Here is a 20,573-nt window from a genome sequence, read left to right on the forward strand (position 1 = left end):
GTCAGCATCACAGAATTTCTGCTGCCTCAGTACTCTACTTGTAGGTGCGAGTGTTCAAACCATCCCCCAACAGCAGGATTCAGTACTTTCACACTTGTTTCACACTTTCATTTAAGACTTTTAAATTTAATTCTTAATTGTTTCCGGTGCCGCTGATTTAAACTCCTATTCCCTGTGTGTAGACGTGAAATGAAAGGTTTATTACTGGGTGAGTGTGGCAATAAAGATTCATCATTTTATTTTTTTATTTTTTTTTACAAATGGCTCAGCATGATGCAGCATTTTGATTGGACTGCTGATACCATGATTAAAATGCAGGAACTTCAGGAACTGCATTTGCAGATGTCTTTCTCATATGTTTTGTAATGTTAGTTTATTTGCCTTTAATTTTGAACATTTTGCCAAGAAAAAAGCTTATTTATAATTTTGTACTTCATATTACTTTGATGTTTTTTTGTTTTTTTGCCATTTACGTATTTGACATTTTTTGTTTTGTTTTGTTTTATTAATTTTTTATTTTTTTGCACCCACCCTGGTTTCTCATGCGTACCCTTGTCTTGGCACCCCTGCCCTCTCCTCCCCTCCCATTTTTTCCATCCTGTTTCTGCTGCTGTAGCCACACAGGCTTGGGAAACCTCCCGAACAGGTAGGGTATGTTCCCTGTTCCCTAATTAACCTCCACCCCCCTCGTTTCCACCTCCAGCCACAGGGGGGCAGCAGAAGCCTAGTGCAGGATTTTCCAAGCTCACATTTATTAGAAAACAATTAAGATAATTGTTACCAGCTTAGTGTAAAAAAAAACAACAAAGTGGAGCTACTGAACTGGTTGGGCTTCAGATGTGTGTATACACAACATCTACTTGCATTAGTCCCACTTCAATGAATGAGTAAAGGAAGAATAAAGGAATGAGAGTAGCAATAAATGAAAGCTTTAATGAAAATCAAGAGATGAAAAAATAAAGAGAGAGAAAAATGGGGAGAAGGGTGCTAATCCGATCGTGGTATGCAGGGTTCTCCCCAAAGAATGTAATCGTGGCGGTGAAAATAGTGGCCTGTGTCACCTGCATATAATCCTGCCTCTCTACCCAAGTGAAATCAGGGGAGAGACTTTGCTTCTGTGAAACCAGAAGCAGCAACGCACGTCTAAGCAGAAAAGTATCACTGCTTTGTCAAGAACTTTTCTTTTGCTTGGAAATTCAAATTCAAATTTTGGTCAGCAAGAAATTACAGGCAGTTGGCCATCATTTACATTTTCATAATACTGTAAATAAAAAGAAGTTTTTTGTTTCACATTTTTTCCTGCTGTACCTAAATTGTACTCATCTGTGAAGTCAAAACAGAAGTACCTCCTGAACCAAGTTTTGTGTACCGTTATATCCCTGCTGGTTACCTATTAGGCCTAGTCTGGACTTCTCACATATTTCATATAATTTCTTCTAGTACTTTTTAAAAGTTTATACATTTAGTCATAATACTTGAAGTGAGAAATTAATCATTCAGTTTTATTTTCAAAAATATATTTATTTTTTGTTTTTTTATAATTTGTTCAGAGAAAATAAAATGTAAGATTTGAATACTTTGATCACTACTTTGATCACTGGCCTAAATCATTTTTTGTTCTTAACTTTTATGGTCTGAATGCAGATTTGCGGGTGTGTTTAATAACCCAGAATGCAGGGAATGACCTCTAAACTCCTGGGGCCTCATTTATAAAACTGTGCTTAGGATTCACGTCAAAAGGTTGTGTAAGCATGAAACCTAGGACGTGCGTACGCAAAAAAATATTCTGATTTATAAAACAGTGCATACGCACGTCCCACGCCAGTTTTCCTTTATAAATCACAATCAACTCTAAATGTGGCGCAACTTTGCCAGCTTCATGTCCCGCCCACAGTTGCCTATAAATAGGCAGTGAAACACCCCTAATGAATATGCATTACACGAAGACGACAATGGCAAACGCTGAAAAGAAGGCCAAGAAAAGGGATTTCAGCCATTTGATTGCCTCTGAAAAGCTACAGGTGTGGGAATTATCCTGATTGATTGTAAATGACGAACAGTTCTGCACAACGAATGTGATGATGACGATGATAATAATAATAATACACGTTATTTGTCTAGCACCATTGAAAACACAGTTACAAAATTAAGAGATAAAACGAACAAAAATTAATAACAATAAACACATTATAAAACATAATATATGAATATGATAACAATATATGAAACTATGCTCGTATCTGCCCGACTGACGCATTGTAAACGGCATCAGTGCAGCGCAATTTGTTCGACTGTTCACCATATTATTTATGAGAATACATTTAATAACATTAAGTATTGTTTAACAATTCGTCTACATATTTGAGGGATTATTTTACAACATCTCCGTTTATATTTATCATCCTAAATCATATTTTTGGGGCACTCCAGGGAGCATCAATCAAACAGCTGTTTGTTTATTCGTTGTAAGAGAGGCTTTTATCCGTTTTTGCAAATTAACTCTTCGTATATGATACGTGAGAGGTAATATTTCATTACATTACATTACATTACATTGCATGGCATTTAGCAGACGCTCTTATCCAGAGCAACGTACAACAAAGTGCAAATTAAACACAAGAACAAGTGCAAATAGGACCTGAGAGTCCTAGTGTAAACATGCAGAAAATCAGAACCCTTTAAGAGTACAATCAACAACCATCAATTTCGATTTATTTTACACAGTGGTATCTGTTGTATATCATTTTCGACTTCTCTCGTCGCCAAATGTTGTGTTGCACTTAGGAAGGGAGAGAACCCGTATAGCGAGATTCAACAACACAACACTTTAAAGTATAACAGGGGCGAAGCACGTCCTTACAGCAGCCATACCCAGCCACAACTCCCGGCAAATCTTTATACCTTTTTAAATCCTGTTTCACTTCCCGTTTTCCTGGTCTTACGTCACGAGCATTAAAGGCACAGTTTCTCATTTCTCCAGTTAATGTGCATACGCATGGGTCAGAGTTTCCGTGGAGGACCGCACATTTTCCGGTCAAGTTCGTTTTTTATAAATGCCAAAGTTTGCTTAGAAAGTGGCGTACGCATTCTTTTGTGCCTACGCAACGTTTATAAATGAGGCCCCTGAACACCACTCCGTTTAAAAATTCTGGGGAGAACCCAGGGTATGATGCGGTTGTGAATTTCTGGGGTCAGAAATTTGGACAAAAAAGCTGCAGTGTTGTATTCTCCATCTCTGCTCCACAAGAACTGATCTACATCTACAGTGTTATACAAATGTATTATATCATAATGGTTCCCAGAGCCTGTTGGTGTAGCTGGGTGTGCCACCACTGTGTTTAGGGAGGCACTCAGATTGATGCGTCAATCTGAGTGAACTGTGGTTCATTGCTCAAGCATTTTGCGTGAATAATAAAACCTATAAATAAAACCTAATGCTTTCTTTGGCTACTATGGGGATTCCTCCATTTATGAAGTACATGTTACGAGATGAGATGAGACGGCTTGAAGAAGGAGTGTTGCTGTCCTTCGGGCCGCTGAGGGACGGGGTGTGGGCGGTGTATCTAACACTAACTCTAATTGGATCAGACGGGGTACAATTAGCTACCAAATTGGGAGAAAAAGGGAAAAATCTGAAACAAAAAAAAAAAGAAATATGAATCATGAACTGAGCTGAGAATAATTAATTTAAGTAGATGTTTCTAAATGGAGAAATCCTGACTAGCATGCCCCTTTCGTTGGCTGGAGTTCTCTGTCGGGGTTTTCTAGTGTCATTGTTCTATCCTGAAGGGGGAGTCAATTCTGCACTTGTGTGTTCTTCTCTGGTGATGGGTTCGCCTGGCGCTGGGTGTGTGTGATCTCATGTGGCAATGGCAAGGCGTTACTTTTACTTTATTCTTGGGGGGGGGGGGGGGTTAATTAGTTGTGTGCAATGCCAACAAATTTCGCCTGTTAGAATTTTGCCATTATCGTTCCTTCAGAATTTTTTTCCAGAATATGAAGGAATGGAAAATGAAAGATAATTTGAGATAAATCTTCATAAGAAAAAAAGTAGACAATGGCCCTTAAGTCCAGATTTAATAGAGACAAATGGCTAAGCCCCTTAAGCTTGATTATTTGTTGTATTGAAAAATTTTACTGTTTAATGAAACTTGACAATAGTTCACTTAGACTACCACCTTTCTATCTGTGAATTACTGAATTATTTTTCCCAACCCTTATTGGGCATCTCCCTTTCAGATGGTAATACAGTACTGTAGTTTTTTGGAAATCTATAATTGTGAATATAGGAAAATGATAAGAGATAAGGGAGGGAAGGGACAGGCTCCATATTTCTTGATTATTGTAAAGTCAGTATTGTAAAGAAACAAAAAAATTTCCCTCACTATTATTTTGCAATTTCTGTCATTGAAATCTTTGTTTATTTCTCTAAATACATAATTAAAAAGAAAATTTAAAAAGTGCACTCACTCCCAGCCTCAGAATCCACAGGCTTCCAGCTGTGATTGGTGAGTTACGCCTCTCCACAACTCAGTATCTCTCTGGTAGCATTGTGTGGACTGCACAGTGGAAAATAGATGTTTCCAACTGATGTTTCCAAATGAGGGATATCATTGTTTCTGAAACGTTCTGCATGGAGGAATGGTCAAAAATCCCTCCAAATGTGTTCTCTAACCTTTTTTAGGAAAAAACTCATGGCTTTCAGCCAGGGGTGTTTGCACAAAGTATTAAACCAAGGGTGCTAATAATTATGGAACCTGTTTTTTATTTATTTATTTATTTTATTTAAGACTTTGGTTCATTCCATTGAATGATTAATAAAGTGCACTACTTCACACATATATATATTTTATGTCAATAATTTTATTATTGTTTAGTTTACAGCACTTTTTGTGCATATTTATCAATAATTATTCCAATAATTCTGGAGCCCATTGTACATAGCCAAATCTTCTTTTAATTATGTGACAATTATGGCTGAACAAACAAAAATAGATGTCAAAACATTAGCCACTGGTTAAAGTTAAAAACCATCTCTGACAATCTGAAGGTTTTAAAATATTTACATTCCTGGCACTGGCAACCCGCATGGTCTGGATACAGCACCAGACTGTGGGGGCCAGCCAGGGGGATCTTCAGGCAAAGGTCCACCATTTACCTCATGTCTTGTAGACAAGTTGAGATGTGTACCACCTTCTACTGAAGGGTGGGAAGCAGAGAAAATGTGTGTTATAAGCAGTGATACAGACAGGCCATGGATGTAAATGACAAAACCAAGAGACTTGCTATAGAGAAAGAAAAAGAATGGACTGAAACCCGAGGGACTCATGTAGAGAAGTTATGAGGTTTCATACTCTCATTCAATCAAGGTAGGATTTTGCTCATTTACACACCAAGTAATCTTGGCCCACCATGGTATTTTTTTATATTGAGGGGGGTGGTATATGGGGGAGAGATACCATTCTGCACTGTATTTATGTTTTTGGAACTGGACTATCAATTAGGATATTGATGACTACTTCCATTGTCAAAAAAAGCTAAGAAACTAAGCAGTGGTAGCTCTGAGACCAGTCTTTGGTCTTCACAACCCTATTCTGAGTGCACTCGATTCTTATGGACTCCGAGTCCAGGAGGCTATTGTGAAGGCCTCACCTCCACCTGATTACACACCTCCACCCCCCACCCCACATGCTGTATTTGTGTCGTTGTAAATTCTCCTTTTACATTTAAATGTCTAGATGATGTCACGCTTGGCTCTGGTATAGTCAAATCCTCATTTTCTTTTGTTTCAGTTTGCATTTATCGTCCAATGCTTCCAGCTTCACATCTGTAGATTTGTATTCCACAAGCAGAATTAGATTTTTTTCTAATGGGACTTGTGTGCCTTGATTTGGTTCATTTGACAGAGCTTGTAATGGGAGGGTAAGGCTCCAGAATATACAGGAACTACCATGACTTCACCGACTGCATTATTTTAACCAATCATATTGTTTGCCTATGGATATCAAAGTAATTTAATGGGTTTATGTGGTATGAGTCAGTGATTGGCTGCCTGCATTTTGGAGTTTCTAAAAGAATGAAGAATTGGCAAGCATCAGCGTGCCTGAGAATGATGAAGCTCCCTATTTTGACCAGTGGGGCACTACTCTTTGCTCGCAAACTTGTGCTAACTAGAATTTTGTTACTTTCAGGGCACATCTGGACCCGACCCAACCACTGTATATGTGGACATGAGTGCCCTGAGACATGACAGGTGAGTAAAAGCTGTGTCAATCAAAAGGTGAACCATTTCAATTTCAATTGAAATGGACTATAGGGAATTTAATTTGTTTTTGCATCAGTCTGAACCATGGTGGTTAAGACATATCAGCAAATCCAGAAGATTGGTGATTGATAACTGTCAGCAGTCCAAACCACAGGGCAGTGCTGCCAGTCAATCAAAATTAGTTGAATACAATCGAGTCAATCCACAAGTAAGTGTTCAAAAGCGCTGAAGACAGAATGCTGATTGTGCTGAACAGGGGGTGAAATTGTCATAAACAATACCATTTGTACATTACATTTTAATATTCAGGACCACTGCTGTGAGTCAAAGCATGGAAAACTCATGCTCTGATGTTAGCAGCAATGGGAAAACTGTGGCCACAGAAAATGTGTTGTGGTTGTTGTGCTCAGACAAATAAATGCAGATTCACTGACTTCATTAAAATGATACTCGTTTCCCTTCTCTGTGGCGTGGAGAATAAAATGGAGGGTCTTCACGTGCAGTGCAGTCCTTCGGTTCCCCTTTTTTAATGTCGAGACATTTAAAAATTTTGAGCTGTAAAGTTATGAGCTGTACACCAGAGTATTTTTGCACCAACATTCCATTCCTTTTTCAGTATTGTTTTTTTGTGTCCATGCTGTTTTTGTTTGTTTCTCCATGAGACTGCAAGCAGCATTTCCCCAAGCTGTGAGAATCTTTTATGGGCTTTTAAAGGATTTGTGCTCTTTGCTGGAAGGATATTGTTCATATTAAAGAGGCACTGATGTTGCATCCTTGGAAAGAGTATTCAACCTAAACCTACGGTGTACAGACTCTGTCACAAACATTGTGAAAATGTGATATTATTGTGTAGCAAAGATATCCTTAAATCGTTTACCTGTGGTGAAAAAAGTACATATTTACAATGTAGCTGCAATGTGTTTTGCTTGGGGGTAGTAATGAAATAATTATGGTAAGAACATTACAACAACCACAACCTTGCATGACCTCCCTGCAACATTGTAAAAAATTAGTAGCAACATTTTGCACTAGCTAGGAGTACAGTGGTAATTCAGGGTTGTGCTAAGGTGAAGGTCGCCTAAAAAACTAAATTGTAGTTTTTAAAATTGTTTCTATTCAGTCTGTTCGGTAATGTAATGTAATGTAGGTATATTGTTCTCTGTGTCCTGTGTGTCATGGTTAGAGATTTGTTGAGGTAGGGCTGTGGTTTGGGGGCAGTTGGCTGACTGTAATTAATTCTTTATTTGGCCCACATTAAATGGAAGTGGGAATAGATATGGAAATTCTTCCTGATGACAGCCCTTTTGGCACTCTTGTTCGTCTGTTCAGTACAGTCATATGTTTTAAAAAGCCAGTCCTGCTGAGAGCTAAGGAGAGTGTCTTCAGTGAGAACCTCAGGCAGGTCCTGTTACACTGAACTTGCACTGAAACACCTGGGTTTTTATCAGCACCGAAATTGACTGAGGTATTCATTTGATTGTAATATGTTTTGGCTGTTTGAGGAAAAAGCTACCCAATATTGTTGAGTGGGTTAGTCCTGTCCTACAGGAATGTATATCCCCTAGATTCAGTCAAATGTATTTAGACTTGAGTTGTTTTCATATTTAATTAAACATGCCTTGAAAAACAAAGAAAAGGTGTCGGCCTGAGAGGTGGGAGTTTCATTACAAGTAAAGTAAATTGCAAAGTATTTGCTTGTCTACAACTTCGCAAACCCTGCTGTTTAAGTACAATTATCCCCTTGTCTTCAGCCCCTTTTTAACACAAGCTTGAAAATTACATACCCAAAATAGAATGCTTACTACTTAATGCTATGCCCTTTTCAAGAATAATAGATTTGTTTCCCAACCTAAAATATTATAATTTTCTGTGGATACAGATGCTTGTGGTTGTGCCTGGTGGGCCTAGAAGCACAATGGAGCCATAGCCACATCGCTGAACAAATCCCCTTTCAAATCAAAGGATCCATAGACAAATGTGTGACTAGTCAACTAATGGCAAAATTGCTCCTAGCCAAGGGCAACATGTTCTTTTTATTTTCCTAAACGAGGCTAGAATATACCGTTACCAAACATTGCCCTGCCACAGATGTGATGACTGCAGTAATGATGTGTCTGCATTGCGCTGTGTGCTTCCTTTGGCTCCAGGGTTCGGTTGGTGGAGCGAGGGTCCCCTCACAGTCTGCCCCTCATGGAGTCAGGAAAGGTGAGTCTGTGAGCCCCTAACAGGTGGAGAACACTCAGAAATAACATAAAATTAAGATGTTTTTAGTACTTGCATGCATAAGAATTTATCAGTCACTGTTTTTCTTAAATGGCCCTAATAGCCTTATTATTACAGTGGTAAGTAACTACATTGTCATGTGATATTCAAAAAATTGCATGTCTGCATTTGAATGGAGAACTTAATATCATGTATGATAAAATAATTATTTAAACTGTTTGCACTTACAGTTGCAACTGTGGTGATTTAATTTTGCGATTACAGGCAAAACTTTTGCTTGAAGTACCTACACACACACATACACACACAGCAGTGGCACTGCACCGACCACTGTAGTGAAAGTGTAATTTTACTCCGGTATGAAATCCATTTAATGTAATCTGGAACTGATTTGCCAACCACAGAACTGTGTACAAGGCTTATAGGATGTGTCTCAGTGCTTTGTTTTTGGTTTACTTTTGAGTGCTTTTTGCATGTCATAAATCACAATAATTTTACTTTCATCCGGCATTAGTAGGGTATTAACACTCCTACAGTAGTGAAGTAATTTTATTGGCCAATCATTCTTAATGCACCAGGGAAATCATTACCTCTGTTTTCTGTGGTGAAGTTACTTTGGCAACAGGAAAGGGGGGGGTGAGCAGTAGCTCTGTCTTACGGTGTCTCTCCCACAGATTTTACCTGGCGTCAGAATCATCATCGCCAACCCTGAAACCAAGGGTCCTCTGGGAGACTCGCACCTGGGAGAGGTGGGCTTACAGATTACACCGTGCTGTTACACATTCTGCAGACAGGGCACTTATTTACCTATAAGCTATATGTTTACACATTCCTGTATTATGAAATAGATTAATTGATCCATGTGGATAAAAATTAGTCAAACAATTAGCCCTGTGCTCCGAGAAAGAGAGAGTCAGCTCTCTTTTAGCCGGTCCCCTCAGAAGGTAGGCATCCGCCCCAAAATGCTGTGTTGCCCATGGCAACCAACAGCGTAATAAAAGAAAATGAATCATGGAGGCCTCCTGCCCATGGGCTTACACTTCTCCCCCATTAAAACATATGAAAATAAAAGCACAGTATTATCTAGCATTACTAGCATGGGGAATGCTTGTAACTCATGCCAGGTTTTTAAGAAATGTAATATACAGTCGGGTCCATAAATATTGGGACATTGACACAATTCTCCTCTTTTTGGCTCTATATACCACCACAATGGATTTGAAATGAAACGAACAAGATATGCTTTAACTGCAGACTTTCAGCTTTAATTTGAGGGTATTTACATCCAAATCAGGTGAACGGTGTAGGAATTACAACAGTTTCTATATGTGCCTCCCACTTTTTAAGGGACCAAAAGTAATGGGACAATTGGCTGCTCAGCTGTCCCATGGCCAGGTGTGTGTTATTCCCTCATGATCTCATTTACAAGGAGCAGATAAAAGGTCTAGAATTCATTTCAAGTGTGCTATTTGCATTTGGAATCTGTTGCTGTCAACTCTCAATATGAGATCCAAAGAGCTGTCACTATCAGTGAAGCAAGCCATCATTAGGCTGAAAAATCTAAACAAACCCATCAGAGAGATAGCAAAAACATTAGGTGTGGCCAAATCAACTGTTTGGAACATTCTTAAAAAGAAAGAAGCTCAGCAAGACCAAATGACCCGGAAGACCACGGAAAGCAACTGTGGTGGATGACAGAAGAATTATTTCCCTGGTGAAGAAAAACCCCTTCACAACAGTTGGCCAGATCAAGAACACTCTCCAGGAGGTAGGTGTATGTGTGTCAAAGTCAACAATCAAGAGAAGACTTCACTAGAGTGAATACAGAGGGTTCACCACAAGATGTAAACCATTGGTGAGCCTCAAAAACAGGAAGACCAGATTAGAGTTTGCCAAACAACATCTAAAAAAGCCTTTACAGTTCTGGAACAACATCCTATGGACAGATGAGACAAAGATCAACTTGTACCAGAATGATGGGAAGAGAAGAGTATGGAGAAGGAAAGGAACTGCTCATGATCCAAAACATACCACCACATCAGTGAAGCATGGTGGTGGTAGTGTCATGGCGTGGGCATGTATGGCTGCCAATGGAACTGGTTCCCTTGTATTTATTGATGATGTGACTGCTGACAAAAGCAGCAGGATGAATTCTGAAGTGTTTCGGGCAATATTATCTGCTCATATTCAGCCAAATGCTTCAGAACTCATTGGACGGCACTTCACAGTGCAGATGGACAACATACTGCGAAAGTAACCAAAGAGTTTTTTAAGGCAAAGAAGTGGAATGTTATGCAATGGCCAAGTCAATCACCTGACCTGAATCCGATTGAACATGCATTTCACTTGCTGAAGACAAAACTGAAGGGAAAATGCCCCAAGAACAAGCAGGAACTGAAGACAGTTGCAGTAGAGGCCTGGCAGAGCATCACCAGGGATGAAACCCAGTGTCTGGTGATGTCTATGCGTTCCAGACTTCAGGCTGTAATTGACTGCAAAGGATTTGCAACCAAGTATTAAAAAGTGAAAGTTTGATTGTTAGTTTGTCCCATTACTTTTCGTCCCTTAAAAAGTGGGAGGCACATATACAAACTGTTGTAATTCCTACACCGTTCACCTGTTTGGATGTAAATACCCTCAAATTAAAGCTGAAAGTCAGTGCAGTTAAAGCATATCTTGTTCGTTTCATTTAAAATCCATTGTGGTGGTGTATAGAGCCAAAAACATGAGAATTGTGTCGATGTCCCAATATTTATGAACCTGACTGTATAACAGAAACAGAATATATCGTGGGGTTGTGGCAGAGTAAGAATGCCATGTGTTATGATGGAAAATGTCTTGCAGCTCACACACTGAATCCGTTTTCCACCTCTCGCCCTCTCCACACACGTGCAGATCTGGGTCCACAGCGGCCATAATGCCAGCGGTTACTTTACCATCTATGGCGATGAGTCACTGCAGTCAGATCATTTCAGCTCACGCCTCAGTTTCGGGGATACCCAGACCATCTGGGCCCGCACAGGGTACTTGGGGTTCCTCCGGAGGACAGAACTGACGGATGCCTGTGGAGGTGAGTTGGGGGTGCAATTTTGTATATGGTGACAACCATCATTAAGATGCCGAGAACTTTAAAATGGCATTCATAAATAACATTACATTCATCGAACAGAGCGTATGTAAGTGTAAGACAACATAAGGGCATCCGGTGGAATAATGTAAGCAATATTGCTCAAGCTAACAAACATTCCCAGACTGCTACACCATTAAAGCAGCACCACCATGTGAAGCTAACTTGAGCCAACTGAGAACTACAGATTCTGCCAACATCCCTACAAATCTATATAAGCGTGCTATAAGAATCCGAAGGTAAGATAACACTGGTAGGGCAGGTGTCAAGATTCCGGCCGAAGAGGCCAATCAGAAGGCAGTGAAATGGCTGCCCCAACCTCTGTGGGTGGTCAATTCTACCACTGGGCAGCCAGTAGATGGAAGTTCCCTTGGCACAATTACCCAGGGCCTTGAAAAGGAGGATGCATGCAGAAACTATGGGAAATTATCCCCTGACGAGCTCGCAGAATCCATTAGCCCAGTGGTCTCCAACCCTGGTCCTGGAGAGCTGTTTTTGTTTTCACCTTAAAATCAACACCCTGTTGAGACCCAGGTAACCAGGGATAACCGTGTAATCAACTGCTCTAAACGATTAATTAAGTGGAGACTAACAAGACATACCCTGTAGCTCTCCAGGACCAGGGTTGGAGATCACTGCATTAATCCAAAGCCAGCACACACAGTGAGGGCTTGTAGGATAGATTGCAGTTGACTCCGTGCTATGTGTTTCTCCAGAGAGGCACGACGCCCTTTATGTGGTGGGTGCGCTGGATGAGGCCATGGAGCTGAGGGGCATGAGGTACCATCCCATCGACATCGAGACCTCAGTGATCAGGACCCACAAGAGCATCACAGAATGGTGTGTACTGCCTGCATGTTTTCCTGTGTAGCATAATATAGCACACACAGAGCATGGATTCAAAAATTATGAATGAATAAATACAAGCACCTTTGGAATGATTGGTGTTGTATAAATCTTAAAGTTTTTAAATCACCTTCGTCTACATAGGCAAATATTTTCATACATAAGCCAAGCAGTAGTACACAATCCAAGATGATTGGACCTTGTTAAGTACATCTAATGCGTGTTAAAATCTGTTTGGCTGATGGTTGCCATCTTTTTTGAGGATTCATGTGACCTGTGGCCAAGACGGTGCATATAAACTTTCAGGTTGTCTGGTAATTTGGTTCATTTCATTTTACATTTTTGTCATTTGGCAGACGCTTTTAATCCAAAGCGATTTGCAAGTGCATAGGTTCTTCCACAAGGTAAAAGCATCAAATCCATAAATAGCAAAACACGCATGAAGAGCTGTTCTAAACAAAAAGACAATAGTCATCTTAAGTGCAATTTTTTTATTAAGGGTTAGGGTTAGACGAGGGAGGGGGGGGGGGGGATCAGGAGGGAAGACTAAAGTATAGTCTGAAAAGGTGTGTCTGCATCGGAATAGGGGGAGGGATTCTGCTGTCCTGGCAGTGGTAGGCAAGTCATTCCACCACTGAGGAACCAGAACGGAAAACAGGCGTGAATGTGCAGCTCGACCGCCAGGTGCTCGTAGTGAGGGAACCATGAGGCGACCAGAGCCGGCAGACCAGTGGTCTAGCTGGGGAGTAGGGAGCAATTAAAGATTGTATGTAAAGTGGGGCAGTCCCCTTAGCAGCCTGGAATGCCAGCACTAGTGCCTTGAAGCGGATGCGTGCGGCAATTGGAAGCCAGTGGAGGCCAATGAGGAGTGGGGTGACATGAGCCGACCTGGGCTGACTGGTGATCAGGCGGGCTGCAGCATTCTGGACCAGCTGGAGCTTGATGGCACAAGCTGGGAGACCGGCTAGGTGGGAGTTGCAGTAATCCAGATGGGAGATGACGAGCGCCTGGACTGGGAGCTGGGTGGTTTTCTGGATAATGGATACGGCGTATATGAGCCTGCAGGTTCTGGCAGTGGTGGATATATGTGGAGCGACTGTGAGGTGGTTATCAAGGGTCACCCCAAGACTCTCGGCCTGATTCACCCCTATTTTAATGTATGCTTATTGTTTTTGATGGAGGCTGCACACCAAATTTCACCATTTTACATTTTACATTACATTTTAGTCATTTGGCAGACGTGCTATAAGAACCTTTTCTGTACAGCCTACAGTAATGGAGATGGGCAAGTCCATCCAGCCATCCATTATCTGAACCCGCTTATCCTGAACAGGGTCGCAGGGGGGCTGGAGCCTATCCCAGCGTACATTGGGCGAAAGGCAGGAATACACCCTGGACAGGTCGCCAGTCCATCGCAGGGCACACACACCATTCACTCACACACTCACACCTATGGGCAATTTAGACTCTCCGATCAGCCTAACCTGCATGTCTTTGGACTGTGGGAGGAAACCGGAGTACCCAGACGAAACCCACGCAGACACGGGGAGAACATGCAAACTCCACACAGAGAGGCCCCGGCCAACGGGGATTCGAACCCAGGACCTCCTTGCTGTGAGGCGAAATTAAACTTTGTTAGCCCATATCTCCCAGATTAACAATCCAAGACGAGTTCATTTCCAGGTGTTTCTTATAAGGCCAAATGAACATGTCAAATCTCATTTAAATCTGTGACGATGAGTTGACATGGAATTACCCTAATGCCCTCTACACACTACATGACTTTCAAAGTCGTCTGATCGCTGTACTGTTCACACTGCACAACTTTCTATCTTGTAATCGGGCATCTTGAAGTCGTTGTGGATTGCACACTACATGACAGATCGGCAACAGGGGGTCACGCATCACAAGATCTTTCACCAGGAGGAGTCTGTCTGGTCTCCAAAACTATGTTTTTTCACGAAAACATATGGGAAATGTGGAAAAGGGGCAAGAAACATTCCTTTATTTGATAATTAATTTCATAATATGCACTTACATTTTATACGTTTATACTTTGTATAACTTTCTATATCACTCAGATTTCCTTATAAATGTATTTCTGTAATACATACATACAGTATTGTTAATTTCTTAGTGTTGCAAATTTTTTTTGCCACCTAGTGGAAATGAGTGTGTATAAATACCTTGAAAAAAACAGCTCAAGCTGTTTTGAAACAGCTGGTACCTGGTTGACCAGTTCAGACAAGCTCCATACTCAATATGGTTTGACCACCTCAAACTATCTTTTGAAACAGCTGGTAGCTGGTCATTTCTAGCTGGTCATAGCTGGATTCTACACCAGGGTATGCCAATGCAGGTGTACTGAGCCCTCACATCCCTCTTTTGGTCTTCTTTTACAGTGCGGTGTTTACTTGGACTAACCTGCTGGTGGTGGTGGTGGAGCTGGACGGCTCGGAGCAGGAGGCCCTGGACCTGGTTCCGCTGGTGACCAACGTGGTCCTGGAAGAGCACTACCTGATCGTGGGAGTGGTTGTGGTGGTGGACATCGGGGTCATCCCCATCAACTCACGTGGGGAGAAGCAGAGGATGCACTTACGGGATGGCTTCCTGGCCGACCAGCTAGACCCCATTTACGTGGCCTATAACATGTAGCCCCCAACCCCCCCGGTCCTGCCGCCCTGTCCCACTCGTAATGGCCTCTTGAAGGACCACGCTGTACTGTGTGTATGTAGAGCAAATAACATGTAATGTCCAAAATGGAGGATGCACACGGAAATTAAGCGAAAGGAAGGAGAACGAGAACGAGAACTGAGAGATTAGTGTGTATGTGTGTGTGTGTGTGCGTGCGTGTGTGTCAGTGCTACATTGGAAACTGCATCAAAATCGACGCAGAGAATTCACTTCTACCGGAGGACAGTAGATGCCAGCCGCTGCTTTCATTAATCGCAGGGGCTTGGCTGGAGCCCGCTCTTACCACCTGCTTCTCGCTTCTTTGGAAAACGTCTTTTATAACAAGTGTGGTTCTATATTTTCATCCTTGTGTGCTGAAGTTGCTTTGTTTTTTTATAATCCACCCTCTAAGAGGCAAGGGTATTTTTTTATATTTACATACTGTGGCAAATTGTACTTTACGTTGTTTACCGTTTGCTGTTTTTCGTTGGAATACGATTGAACACAGATGAAGGTATGTCAGCAGCAGCACGTATGGCTTGATGGGGAGGTACGAAATGCTGACGCTGAGGCTTCTCGGATCCTGTAGCATGTGCAGCTGTCAAGTGCTGTCACCCATTAACTATATGAACCAATAGTTCCTTCCCCTCTTCAAAAAATACTTTGCTTGTTATCACAAAGTCAGTTGATAACTCACCAAAACCTCCCTTCCATATCACTGAAGAAAAAAAGTGCTTGATTTTATTTTGTTATTTAATGTCGATTGAATATTAAATTGCCATCGAAGGATTGGCTGCCAATTTAGCTGTTAGTAGTCACCAGTCGGTAGGAGGAGATGTGCGTTAAAAAACAGACATCTTTACACTCCATGTGCTCAGTACAGCTGTATAGTATAGAAAGTATAACACTACGTTTCTTCATGCCATGTAATTATGTACAAAAGCTTTTTTTAATTTTATTTATTTTATTCTGTTCAGAAATATATGAGAGAAGGCATTTGCTAAATGTTTTACTCTTTAAAAATTTGCTAATATAAAATATTGTAATTATCTTGGGTGAATAGGATCACTACAAGTTTATAAAAACTATAAATATATAAATATATAGATATATATAAATATATATAAAAAGACCTAAGATTCACCATTGAAATGTTTTAGAAATGCAGAACTTCTTACATGCATGGGGTCTTGAAATCAAGTGTAAAGTGCATTGTTTGAAGTCGCACTCCCAGTGAAAGATCCCCAAGAGCACCCATAATATAAAATCCACTGACAGAATACACATATAAGCTGGAGGGGAAGAAAAAGCTATTAAGAAATAATATAAAACTAAATTGAAAAATTCATTCTGGAGATTTTATCATGCTTGCTATTTGTTTGGAAAGGACAAGTTGGCAGAAGGGCATCACTGAGAACCGTTAACATATGTGCACAATTTTAGTTGCAAAGTTGTTGACATTTATTTGACAACTTAAAAAAAAACAAAACCTAGAAATAACAGCTCTGTACTCTTTACTATCATGACAATATGCACTACTTGATTTGAATGTTAAGGTTTTATTGTTTTGGCCCTTGGACAAGGATAACCAACGGCTGACTTACTGGTCACACAGCAGCGGTTTTCATTACCTGAATTCATGATTAAATGCATATGCCAGTAACCATGACAATATCAATGATGAACTGTGTTGATTGTACAGTATACTTTGAATTTTGTGGTCCATAATTTTTGGCATATTTTATGTGTTGAGTCTTTAGGCTTTTCTCAATCCATTTTTGCATATTTGCTTTGCGCTAAATTACTGTTTGAAAAGTTGATTCATTAAGGATATATTATTGGTAGTATATATGTATTTGGCAGATGCCTGTATCGCCACTTACAGGGCATTAATAGATGCAGTGTAGCGTACAGTACCATACAAACAGCAAGTAGTGAAGTCACCCCCCTCACCCATCACCCCCAACATGTCCTTCCAATGGATTCATTTTTTAAATTTGTATTTTTTGCTTTGATCTTCAACGGTCACATATGTGCCCAAATGCACATCAGTTGTCCTGTGTTCTTTAGAATAGCCCAGACAACATAAAACCACGTGGAAGCTTTCTTAGATTGAAAACCACTATAGACCTCAACACAATGCATCCAAATTAAGAACAATGTTGAGAGAACCCATGAGCATGCTTATTTTTGGGAGTGCCTCCCCCCTCCCAAAAAGAGAATTTCCCAGATGAATTCACTACTCAATCAAAATAGTTAAAATGTCATCATCACAGTTAGCTCAACTACACCGTGTTGATAAATTCTTTTTTTCCATATGAAATCAAGCATGTGCTTTTTGCTTTTCTTATGATGAAGCAGAATGGAGGAGCCCAAGGGTGTGTCCATGTACACAGGGAAGTACAATACCTGAAGAGTGGAGTACCAGTGTGAACAGATCAAAAGGATTTACGATGATGCACCTGTATTGTGAAAGGGTCAAATGGTTCTTTTTTATATTATCAATCTAATGTTTATTTATGGGAACTGGTTTACAAGGTGTTTTAGTGACAACACAATTTCTTTCTCGTTTTTTTTTTAAAGAGGAAAAAAGTCTTACAAGTATGTGCTTGGAAGATTTGATGATAATAATGATGTCATTCCCAAATAAAAAGAAAGATTTTCCTTTTTAAAGAAAAAAAACTGTGCACATAATTTTTAGACATTTCTATGACGTAATTTCCATCTTTCACTTGGAAATGATAGGCCTCTTGTAAGAGTGTCTGCATGGCGTCTGTAAATATTGTTGGTTACTGAAAAAAATTTGTATGGTTCAGGTGTGTTTGAAACTTCTGTTTTTGTATACATAATTAAAGGTATTTAAAAAAGAACATTTCATAGGAGCCTGTTTGGCCCAGAGATGCCTAAATTCACACTAATTAACCCATGAAGCAATTAATTTTTTACATGGGGGAAGAATAAACAAACAAAAACGCCATCAATGAAGGGGAAAACTACAGATTAGCCCAAAAGGCATTTAAACCCAAACCAAACAAATACCAACCAAAACCACTAACCGTATCCAACAACAGTGATCTGTAATATGATTTTGCCATTTTGTGAGAGTTTACCTACTCGTCCAAAATTGGGATAGGGCTAATTAATAACAGTTGGTCATAATTTTGCTTGTATTCTTAAAGTTTCTAAAACTTTTTGGAATATATATTCCAGTTCGATTCAGATCCAGCTGTAATACTATTATGACCAGAACATTTAAAAAAATTGTTATCGGAACAAGTTATTTTCCCCAGAAGTTATTAGTCCAATTTCATGGGGTAATTTCCCATGATGAATCATTTATTCATGTAAAATTATTATGGAAGAAGCAAAATCCAAATTCGAGTATTGAAATTCCAGATGTGTCACTGGATAAACTTTAGCTGCCATCTATAATACCAATAGTTGCTTAATTTTCCTTAACATTGCTTGCGCCAAATTTAATTGTTGGGAACATTTCCCTTTCCATGTTCTTGGAAACAAACATTGTTACCTGGGATGACATTAGTCAATTATGCTATTCTGCTGGATGTAATTAGACACGACAAGTAATGAATCCCACATGCTGGTAACATAATCTCTTATGTTAGTTAAAATGAAGCTGGATTTCATCACATTTTATATAATGTTGCTTGCCATTTGGAGACCACAAATGGTCCTTTTCATTCAAGAAAATGTTATGAGGAGATCTTAATTTTAACCCTGACCCAAATCCTTCAAAGGGTGGGGTGTGTGGTACATCGGTTAGTAAATTGCACACATTGGGGTGTTCAGTGTGGTCCCTATTTGTATTTGTATCTATTTGTAAAGCCAGCAAAATGATTTATTTTATTTGTATTTGTGTTCAGATAAAATGGAAGTGGGCATGATTGTAGGTGTGACATAAGCATATGCATTGTTTTAAGTCACCTATTATAATAAGGAAGTATTATAAATCAACAGATTACATGCTATGCTATGCAACATAGAGTCAGGTCCATAAATATTGGGACATCAACACAATTCTCATCTTTTTGGCTCTATACACCACCACAATGGATTTTAAATGAAACAAACAAGATATGCTTTAACTGCACTGACTTTCAGCTTTAATTTGAGAGTATTTACATCCAAACAGGTGAACGGTGTAGGAATTACAACAGTTTTTATATGTGCCTCCCACTTTTTAAGGGACGAAAAGTAATGGGACAAACTAACAATCAAACTTTCACTTTTTAATACTTGGTTGCAAATCCTTTGCAGTCAATTACAGCCTGAAGTCTGGAACGCATAGACATCACCAGACACTGGGTTTCATCCCTGGTGATGCTCTGCCAGGCCTCTACTGCAACTGTCTTCAGTTCCTGCTTGTTCTTGGGGCATTTTCCCTTCAGTTTTGTCTTCAGCAAGTGAAATGCATGTTCAATCGGATTCAGGTCAGGTGATTGACTTGGCCATTGCATAACATTCCACTTCTTTGCCTTAAAAAACTCTTTGGTTACTTTCGCAGTATGTTGTCCATCTGCACTGTGAAGCGCCGTCCAATGAGTTCTGAAGCAGAACTGAGCAGATAATATTGCCCGAAACACTTCAGAATTCATCCTGCTGCTTTTGTCAGCAGTCACATCATCAATAAATACAAGGGAACCAGTTCCATTGGCAGCCGTACATGCCCACGCCATGACACTACCACCACCATGCTTCACTGATGAGGTGGTATGTTTTGGATCATGAGCAGATCATGAGCCTTTCCTTCTCCATACTCTTCTCTTCCCATCATTCTGGTACAAGTTGATCTTTGTCTCATCTGTCCATAGGATGTTGTTCCAGAACTGTAAAGGCTTTTTTAGATGTTGTTTGGCAAACTCTAATCTGGTCTTCCTGTTTTTGAGGCTCACCAATGGTTTACATCTTGTGGTGAACCCTCTGTATTCACTCTGGTGTTGTGAAGGGGTTTTTCTTCACCAGGGAAATAATTCTTCTGTCATCCACCACAGTTGTTTTCCGTGGTCTTCTGGGTCTTTTGGTGTTGCTGAGCTCACCGGTGCATTATTTATTTTTTCAGAATGTTCCAAACAGTTGATTTGGCCACACCAAATCTCTCTGATGGGTTTGTTTAGATTTTTCAGCCTAATGATGGCTTGCTTCACTGATAGTGACAGCTCTTTGGATCTCATATTGAGAGTTGACAGCAACAGATTCCAAATGCAAATAGCACACTTGAAATGAACTCTAGACCTTTTATCTGCTCCTTGTAAATGAGATAATGAGGGAATAACACACACCTGGCCATGGAACAGTTGAGCAGCCAATTATCCCATTACTTTTGGTCCCTTAAAAAGTGGGAGGCACATATACAAACTGTTGTAATTCCTACACCGTTCACCTGATTTGGATGTAAATACCCTCAAATTAAAGCTGAAA

The 20,573-nt window shown here is 40.1% G+C and overlaps 1 protein-coding gene across 12 annotated transcripts in view; it reads left to right on the forward strand.

The window, feature by feature from the left end:
* Positions 1-18,006, forward strand: part of LOC133126246 (disco-interacting protein 2 homolog C) — a 166,015-nt gene extending 148,009 nt beyond the window's left edge. For 7 of the 12 annotated variants that reach the window (XM_061238246.1, XM_061238248.1, XM_061238251.1 and 4 more), the window contains exons 33-39: positions 617-646; positions 6,192-6,253; positions 8,413-8,470; positions 9,163-9,237; positions 11,384-11,558; positions 12,332-12,455; positions 14,864-18,006. In XM_061238246.1, the coding sequence (XP_061094230.1) occupies positions 617-646; positions 6,192-6,253; positions 8,413-8,470; positions 9,163-9,237; positions 11,384-11,558; positions 12,332-12,455; positions 14,864-15,116 (777 nt within the window). In that variant the 3' untranslated portion in view covers positions 15,117-18,006. The remainder of the gene's footprint in view (positions 1-616; positions 647-6,191; positions 6,254-8,412; positions 8,471-9,162; positions 9,238-11,383; positions 11,559-12,331; positions 12,456-14,863) is intronic. The other 5 variants (XM_061238249.1, XM_061238250.1, XM_061238253.1 and 2 more) reach the window with 1 other exon arrangement.
* Positions 18,007-20,573: the final 2,567 nt, after the last annotated feature.

This window comes from Conger conger, chromosome 4 (assembly GCF_963514075.1).
Source record: "Conger conger chromosome 4, fConCon1.1, whole genome shotgun sequence".
In the NCBI taxonomy this organism is placed as follows: Eukaryota; Metazoa; Chordata; class Actinopteri; order Anguilliformes; family Congridae; genus Conger; species Conger conger.